The sequence below is a fragment of the Trichosurus vulpecula genome, chromosome 1, assembly GCF_011100635.1.
Source record: "Trichosurus vulpecula isolate mTriVul1 chromosome 1, mTriVul1.pri, whole genome shotgun sequence".
Lineage (NCBI taxonomy): Eukaryota > Metazoa > Chordata > Mammalia > Diprotodontia > Phalangeridae > Trichosurus > Trichosurus vulpecula.
This window is the reverse complement of record NC_050573.1, coordinates 222,559,110-222,568,416: the sequence shown is the minus strand read 5'-3', so window position 1 is coordinate 222,568,416 and position 9,307 is coordinate 222,559,110. Positions and strand designations below refer to the sequence as shown.

The following is a 9,307-nucleotide window of genomic DNA, read 5'->3' as shown; positions in this document are numbered from 1 at the left end:
TATGGCCAGTTTCTGCAACACTATTTTCCAATATTCCCAGCAGTGTTTTGTGAAATAGTGACTTTTTTCATCCCATAAGCTGGAGTCTTTGTGTTTATAAAACTGTAGATTACTATAGTCACTGACTACTGTGTCTTGTGTACCTAACCCATTCCATTGATCCACCACTCTATTTCCTAGCCATTATCAAGTAGTTTTAATGACTGATGTTTTATAATACAGTTTATGATCTGGTATGGCTAGGCCACCTTACCTAGCATTTCTTTTCATCAATTCCTCTAGGAGGATTTTAAAAGTCAACAAAGAGAGTTAGAAGAAAAATTGGGAAAAGAAATGAGAAGTATGCAAGAAAGAGTCAACAGCTGGTAAAAGAAAAGACAAAAATTAACCGAAGAAAACAATTCCTTAAAAGGTACATTTGGACAAATTGGGGGGAAAATCCAATGAATAAAAAAAACTCTTTAAAAATTAGAACTATCCAAATGGAAAAGGAGGTACAAAATTCACAGAAGAAAACAACTCCTTAAAAATTAGAATTGGAAAATTGGAAGGTAATGACTCTATGAGACATCACGAATCAGTCAAACAAAATCAAAAGAATGGGAAAAATAGAAGAAAATATAAAATACCTCATTGGAAAAAAGACAATTGACCTGGAAAGTAAATCCAGGAGAGATAAGTTAAGAAATATTGATCTACTTTAAAGCAATGATAAAAAAAGTGTCTGGAAAGCATTTTTCAAGAAATTTTCAAAGAAAATTCCCCAATAGCCTTGAACCAGAGGGTTAAATAGTCATAAAAAGAATCCACTGATCACTACCTGAAAAACCAAAATGAAAATTCCAAAGACTATTGTAGCCAAATTCAGGAATTATCAGGTCAAGGAGAAAATGTGGCAAGCAGCCAGAAAGAAACAATTTAAATACTGTGGAACCACAGTTAGGATTATGTAGGATCTAGTAGCTTCCACATTAAAGAACAGGAAGTCTTGGAATAAGATATTCTGGAAGGCAAAGGAGCTTGTATTACAACCAAAAATCAACTACCCAGCAAAATTGTGCAGTATCTTTCAGAGGAGGGGATGGATATTCATTGAAAGAGGGGACTTACAAAATTTCCTTATTAAAAAAAATAGAGCTGAGCAGAAAATTTTATCTTTAAATATAGGACTCAAGGGAAGCGTAAAGAGCTAAACAAGAAAGAAAAAAATGTTTTTCAATAAGGTTAAATTTTTTACATCCCTACATGGGAAGATGATACTTGTAACTCATGGGAACTGTATCTTTATTATGATACTTAGAAGACATACACGTAGACAGAGGGTGTGGGTATCAGTTGACCTAGTTGTGATGATAAAAATATAATTAATGGGTGAAAAAGGATTGTACTGGGAAAAGGGGAAAGGAAGAGGCAGAAAATGCTAAATTATATCACATGATGAGACTCAAAGACCTAATACAGTAGAAGGAAAGAAGGGAGGGGGGTTGAGCATTTTTTAAGCATTACACTAATCAGATTGGCTTAAAAAAGGAATAAAATACACATTCAGTTAGTTATAGTTAGATGTAGAAGTCCATTTACCTTATAAGAAGAAGGAGGGGAAAGACGAAAAAAAGACAGGTAGCAGTTAGAAGGGAGAGCAGAAGGAAGGGAAGAAGTAGTAGGACAAAGGGGAAAGAAAAGGGAGGGGAGGGGCTGATAGAAGGGAGGGGCTGATAGAAGTGAGGGTAGATGGAGGCAGGCAGTGGTCAGAAGCCAAACACTCATGAGGAGGGAAAAGGAGAAAAGAGATAGAAAAACATAAATAGGAGAGAAATAAGATGGAGAGAAGGACACAGCTAGTGACCATGACTGTGAAAGTGAATGAACAAATTCTCCCATAAATGGAAGCAGATAGCAGAGTGGATAAAAAATAATATCCCACAATATATTGCTTACATGAAACACATTTGAAGCACAGTTATACACAAAGAATAAAAGCAAAACGCTGTGGCAGAATATATTATGTTTCAGGTGTATTAAAAAAAGGCAATAATGCAAAAGCAAAAACAAAGATCTAATTAAAAGATATAAGGAAGAAAATGGCATCCTGATAAAATATACAAGAGACAACGAAGTAATATCAACACTAAACATGTATGAACCAAGTGCTAGGCCTTCCAAATTCTTAGAAGAGAAGTTACAGGAATTAGAGCAAGAAATAGACAACAAAACTATACTAGTGGAGGACCTCAACCCCACCACCCCCAAACTAGATAAATATAACCACAAAATAAATGAGAAAGAACTTAAAGAGGTGAATAGAATTTTAGAAATGTTAGATATGGTAGACCTCATCCCATGTCTGGGATGTCTAACAACATGCATTTATTAAACAAGCATTTGGTTACAGGTGGACTGCAAAGGTCAATGAGCAACCCTGAAAAGGACTCAGACAAAGGTGCTAGACCTCTTGAATATCCCATACAACCCACCTGATTCACCAAACTCTCACCTGTGGCTCCAAGAAGGTGAAATGCACAGTGGCCACACCCCAGCACTGTCTTAGCAGATGGGCTAAACCAGGTTGAGGGTAGAAGACAGGCCTTACACCTGTTGGTGAGTTACACGGATGTCTATTCCAAGCATATGAAGAATACTCCTGGTGAAATGGGCATGTGAGAACCATTTGTTCCAACATCCATGAAGGTAGCTGAAGCAGTCATTATGAAGCATTTAAAGGTTGGGCAGACATCAACAAGGCCAATGTCATACACTGCATCTTGGGCAAACATCATCATGAGTGTTGTCTTGAGAGAGTGAGACTGCAACTCTACCCCACTTAAATCCAATTCATCAACAAAACATGACATGATGTCCTTGGTCCTCTTTGAAAACAAAAGGTAAACAGCAACACCAACTTGATTCCAGGCCCTGTGCTACTTCCTGGAGATAGAGATAAAAGAACAAGTAAAATAATCCCTATTCTCAAGGAGTTTTCATTCTAGTTCTAGAGATAACAAGAGGGTATTTAACAAATATGGAATAAATATGAAAATAAACATAGAACAGCTACATTTAAGATGTAGATAGAGGGTAAACACTAGCATTTAGGGAAATAAGAAAAGGTTTTATATAGAAGATTATGTTAGAGCCATATCGTGAATTTAAGAAGGTGTTCTAATCTCAATTAATTCCAGTATTCCCTTTTGCCTCTGGGATAAAACAAGGACTTCATTGTCTAGCTTTTACAGCCTTCACTACTTGGTTCCAAACTTTCTTTTCACCATAATTATACATTACTATCCCTGCCATATTCTGCAATCTGACCAAACTGGCCTTCACTGTGTTCTTCCTATACAATAGTACATTGCTCTTCTTTGTGATTTTATACTGGCCCTACTCCATGCCTGGAATGTTTTTCATCTTCACCTCAACCTCACAGAACTCCTCTTTCCTTTAAAATGAAGTTCAAACACTACCTTCTATGTACCTTCTGATAGTCCAAATGCTAATGTCACTTCCTAACTACCTTTTATTTAATTATTTGTAGGTATCATTTCTTATTTTTATACTGTATGTACTTACAAATAAGCTAATCTCTCCAATTAGAATGTAAGCTAGTGTGGATATATGCTATTTAATCCTTTTTATTTGTATTAGCAACTAGCACAGTGATGGGAATTTGTGTTCTTAATAAATCTTTATTGGGTAACTAATGGGAACTATTTTGCTGAATGAAAAATCTAGACTGTTTTTGTTAATACCAAATCATTTTTTAATCCAACATTATCACTCTGATGTTTCATTATCTCCATCTTTCAGTAACTGTTTTGTTTGTAAAGATATAATTAAATATGAAATATAATTACAAAAATGTACTTTTCGCATATTTTGGTCAAGGAAACCTTCCCTATGTTATGCCTCTTTCTTGAATACTTCATAACAAAGAGATAATTGACATGTAGTCTCTATAACCTTTTCAAATGCCTAATGTGGAATCAGGACAAGGGTCCTAGCCTCTGTGACCCTTAGTTCCCTGCCAGCTCATGTCATATGAATAGCAGTGATTAAAATTACTGAAATAAGGGGATTGGACAAGATGACCATTAAGGTGCCTTCCAAAGCTACATTTGTGACCCTGTGATTCTATTTTTTTAGTTCAGTTTTTTTTTAATTTTTTAAAAATATTTTTAGTTTTCAACGTTGATTTCCACAAGATTTTGAGTTGTAAATTTTCTCCCCATTTCTACCCTCCTCTCAATTCCCAGATGGCATATATTCAGATTGCCCTGTTCCCCAGTAGGCCCTCCCTTCTGTCACCCCACTCCCTACCCTCATCTCCTTTCCCCTTACTTCCTTGTAGGGCAAGGTATATTTCTATACCCCATTGTCTGTATATCTTATTTTCCAGCTGCGTGTAAAATTAATATTTTTTGAGCATCTGCTTTTTGAACTTTGAGTTCCAAATTCCCTCACCTCTTCCCTCCCCACCCACCCTCCCTAAGAAGGCAATCAATTCAACATAGGCCACATGTGTATCATTATGCAAAACACTTCCACAATAATCAGGTTGTGAAAGACTAACTATATTTCTATCCATCCTATCCTGTCCCTCTTTATTTGATTTTCTCACTGGACCCTGTCCCTTTTTGAAACTGTTTGCTTTTGATTACCTCCTCCCCTGATCTGCCCTCCCTTCTATCATATCTCCTCTCTTATCACCTCCCCCCTACTATCCTATGGGTAAGCTACCCAATTGAGTGTACTTATAATTCCCTCCTCAAGTTGAATCCGATGAGAGCAAGATTCACTCATTCCCCCTCACCTGCCCCCTCTTCTCTTCCAACAGAACTGCTTTTTCTTGCCACTTTTATGTGAGATAATTTACCACACTCTAGCTCTCGGTTTCTCCCTCTCTCAATATTCCTCTCTCATCTCTTAATTTTATTTTATTTGTTTAGATATAATTCCTTCATATTCAACTAACCCTGTGCACTCTCTCCTCTCTCTCTCTCTCTGTCTCTCTCTGTCTCTCTCTGTGTGTGTGTATATATATATGTATGTATGTATGTATGTATGTATGTACGTATGTATGTATGTATATTCCCTTCAACTACCCTAATACTGAGAAAGGTCTCATGAATTACAAATTCCATGTAGGAATGTAAACCAAACAGTTCAACTTTAGTAAGTCCTTTATGATTTCTTTCTTGTTTATCTTTTCATGCTTCTCTTAATTCTTGTATTTGAAAGTCAAATTTTCTATTCAGCTCTGGTCTTTTCACTGAGAAAGCTTGGAAGTCTTCTGTTTTATTGAAAATCCATATTTTGCCTTGGAGAATTATACTCAGTTTTGCTGGGTAGGTGCTTCTTGGTTTTTTTTTTTCAACAGTATATCATTTTAATTATAATAACCATTGCCTGCTACAGGGAAAACTGACAAAAGTAAAAGTTGTTTTTTTTTTGGGGGGGGGGCTTTTTTTTGTCTGTTTTTTTTGAGCACTGTTGCAACATTGTATTCCTGATAATTTAGTAAACTGAACTATGAGTAAATGAATGAGACATGCCTAAAAACATTATGGTTATGCTGTTAGTGGCCACTGGACTTTGGGCTAGTCCAGGACCTTGATCTAGATTTTCACCTAGACCTAGACTGTGATCTTGACTGGGATTTGGATCTGGCTGGTTCTTTTTTCCTTGATTCCTTTTCGTATCTTGAGCCTGACTTATAATGTGTTTTGGAATCTGTTTTAGAAGTGCCTCTAGTTTTGGTGTGAGATGCAGACCTAGAACGTGACTTAGCCTTCATTTCTTTCTTGGGCTGGTACTTGGATCGTGATCTTGAATTGGATTTAGACCTCGAAAAAGACCGGTTTCGGTGTTTGAATCTATCATTGTCTGAATGGCTTCTTTTACGGCGTGGTCTTCCAGTAGGTCTACTGTTTCTAGGACTATAAGATCTTCTGTAGTTGTAATCAAAAGAACGACTCCTAGACCTCCTCCTTTCGTAACTTCGGCTTCTGGATCGCCTATATCTGTCATAGTCATCATAGCGAGAAGAGCTGTATACATTTCTCCCTTCCTTGGCTTTCATTTGATTTGGTGTTTTGCGATCCCCTTGTGCAAACTGGATTTCGATCCGACGTCCACAAATCCATTTTCGGTCCAAATTATGCCGGGCATCTTCAGCATAACGAACATCTTCAAATTGAACGTAAGCAAATCCTCTTGAACGACGAGTGTAGAAATCAAGTGGCACATACACATCAATTATGGGACCATAACGACCAAATTCCCGGCGCAAGTCTTCAGACCTGGTGTCCTCGGCCACATTCCTCATGAACAGGGACGTGCTGGGCGGACGCAGGTAGCGGGACATGGCAGTGGCGAGTGGGGCACGAGGCACGGAGGTGAGCAAGGCCGCAGCGACGGTGGCGGGACTCTGCTTCTTGGTTTTTATCCTAGCTCCTTTGACCTCAGAAATATCATAGTCCAAGCCCTTTGATCCGTTAATGTAGAAGCTGCTAGATCATGTGTTATCCTGATTGTGTTTCCACAATACTCAATATTGTGTTTCCACTTTCTTTCTGGCTGCTTGCAATATTTTCTCTTTGACCTGGGAACTCTGGAATTTGGTGACAATATTGCAAGGAGTTTTCTTTTGGGGAATTTTTTCAAGTGGCAATTGGTGGCTTCTTTCAATTTCTATTTTACCTTCTGGCTCTAGAATGTCGGGGCAGTTTTCCTTGATAATTTCTTGAAAGATGATGTCTACGCTCTTGTTTTGATCATGGCTTTCAGGTAAGGCAATAATTTTTAAATTATCTCTCCTGGATCTATTCTCAAGGTCAGTGGTTTTTTCAATGAGATATTTCACATTGTCTTCCACTTTTTCATTCCTTTGGTTCTGTTTTATAATTTCTTGATTTCTCATAAAGCCACTAGCTTCCACTTGCTCCAATCTAATTTTGAAGTGGTATTTTCTTCCATGAATTTTTGGACCTCCTTTTCCATATGGCTAATTCTGCCTTTGAAGGCATTCTTCTCCTCATTGGCTTTTTTTAATGTGTTATTTTCTTCAGTATTTTTTTGGTTCTTCTTTAGGAAGTCACTGACTTGTTTTTGGTGATTTTCTGGCATCACTCTCCTTTCTCTTCCCAATTTTTCCTCTACTTCTCTTACTTGCTTTTCCAAATCATTTTTGAGCTCTTCCATGGCCCGAAACCAATTCATATTTCTCTTAGAGGCTTTAGATGCAGGTTCTTTGACTTCGTTGAGTTCTTCTGGCTGTATGTTTTGGTCTTCTTTGTCACCAGAAAATGATTCTATCATCTGAATCTGAGTCTGAGTTCTTTTTCACTCCCTGGTCATGTTCCCAGCCAACTACTTGAACCTTGAGCTTTTTGTCAGGGTGTGACTGCTTGTAGAGTAGAGAGTACTTTGACCCAAGCTTTAGGGGCTGGGCTGCTGTTTTCAGAGCTAGTTCTACTCCACCATCACCACAAGCTCTGCCATGCAGAGCAATGCTCCTCCTACCCCAAGAACCACAAACCAGGACCGCGACCCAGATCCAAGCAGGGCAAAGCAAGAGAACCCTGTCTCTCTGCCAGGAAAGCATTCCCTGCAGCACTCCCGCTCTGATCTGCTGCTTGCTTCCTCCCACTGTGTGAGCTTGGGGCCTGAAGCAGCCTCAGCTGGAACTCTGGAAGCAGCTGCAGGGGCTTCCTGCTGCTGCAGCTATGAGCCAGCTCCACTGAGCCCCCTCCTTTGTGCCACCTCCACTGCACCTGGGGCTGGGGTTGGACCGCACACTTCTCTCTCCCTGATCCAGCAGTTTTCCCACTAACCTGCTCCCTTGTCTTTGGTGTTTGTGGGTTGAGAAGTCCAGTAACTGCTACAGCTCGGTGATTCATGGCTCCAACCCCTGCTCTGCCCAACTCCCTGTCTGGTTGGTCCTGGCTTGGCCCATGCTGGGCTGCACCCTGCTCCCAGCAAAGTGCGATAGACTCTTCCCAACCACCATACACGCTATCCTGGGCTGGAGGCCATCTTCCCTCTGCTATTTTGTGGGTTCCGCAGCTCTAGAATTTGTTCAGAGCCATTTTTACAGGTGTTTGGAGGGATTTGGGGGTGAATTTAAGCAAGTCCCTGCTTTCCAGCCACCATCTTGACTCTGCCCCCCATTATCCTATGATTCTAGAGGACAGGAAGAACCCAGTGGAGAGGAAGAAAATGAAAATGAATAAAATTGAATTCTGTTTACTTGAGTGGTGGAGACAGAGAGTGGAATACTATAGGATCAAAGGCAAAGCTAGGGAAATTAGCTTATAAAAGGTAAAAGGATACCTTCGTCCTCTTCAAAAGAAAGAAAGGAAGAAAGAATTGGATATTTTGTAGAATTTTTGAAGAGTGGAGGAATAGCTGAAAGAGTTGCAGTCACTTGGCCTAAAGTATCTCAATTAAATAGGAACTAACCTAGCTAGTCTGGATGAAAATCTACAAGAGAAAAAATGCATTTGAGGGTTATTGAGGGTCACTCCAAACATTAATCTGAAGTGAGAGGTGATTGAATAATACAACCAAGAGTACATATGCCTTTGTCCGGAGTACATAATTTATACTTCTTGTCAGGTTAAAGCAAAGCACATAAGATCATTTGTACTGATCGATTTGCAGTATTAGAATAACTTTGAAAGAAATTGTGAATAAAATTTGAAGCAGGAAGAGACATTTGTTAATATTTTGACATGTCTTTTTTTAAGATCAGGGAAAGAAGTTGGGGATTAGTGATTAAATGAGATAAAACATTATCAAGAAACATTAAATAGTGTCTCTAATCTTGAAAATTTCTAAACTTTGAAAGCCTTTAAACTAATTTATCCATTCATTGTTATACTTTAGGGACAAAAGGAACATGGCATAGTACTAGTTTTGGACTCATAAAAACCTAGGTTGATGTCCTACTGCTAACAGCTATTACCTATGTGAACATGGGCAAGTCCTAAAATCTTTCGGAATCTCAGTTTCTTTTGTTAATTAATTTATTTTAAACTTAAATACTAAAACTTAAATACAAAAGAAGAAAAGAAAGCATTACCATGTACTCAGTAGAACGTAAGAGAGTTCAAAATATACAACAATAAATTTCCATTTCAAGAAAGCCTATATAATAAATGCTACACTTTGCATTTAGAGCTGTCCATTTTTTCTTTGCTTCCTTGTAAGTTTTCTTTTGTTCTCTGCTGTGTACTTTTTACTTTATTATATATAGACAGATATTCATATATAGACACGTATAAACACTGTGGGTGTGTGTGTCTGTATG

The 9,307-nt window shown here is 38.3% G+C and overlaps 1 protein-coding gene across 1 annotated transcript; it reads right to left on the bottom strand.

The window, feature by feature from the left end:
- Positions 1 to 5,620: 5,620 nt before the first annotated feature.
- On the bottom strand, positions 5,621 to 6,361 carry LOC118833448 (serine/arginine-rich splicing factor 10-like). The gene has a single exon (XM_036740806.1). The coding sequence runs from the start codon at positions 6,359 to 6,361 to the stop codon at positions 5,621 to 5,623; it is 741 nt and encodes a 246-aa protein (XP_036596701.1).
- Between the last annotated feature and the right edge of the window lie 2,946 nt (positions 6,362 to 9,307).

Bases quoted from the DNA above. Each gene is read 5' to 3' on its own strand.
- LOC118833448 (XM_036740806.1), bottom strand. From the start codon at position 6,361: ATGTCCCGCTACCTGCGTCCGCCCAGCACGTCCCTGTTCATGAGGAAT.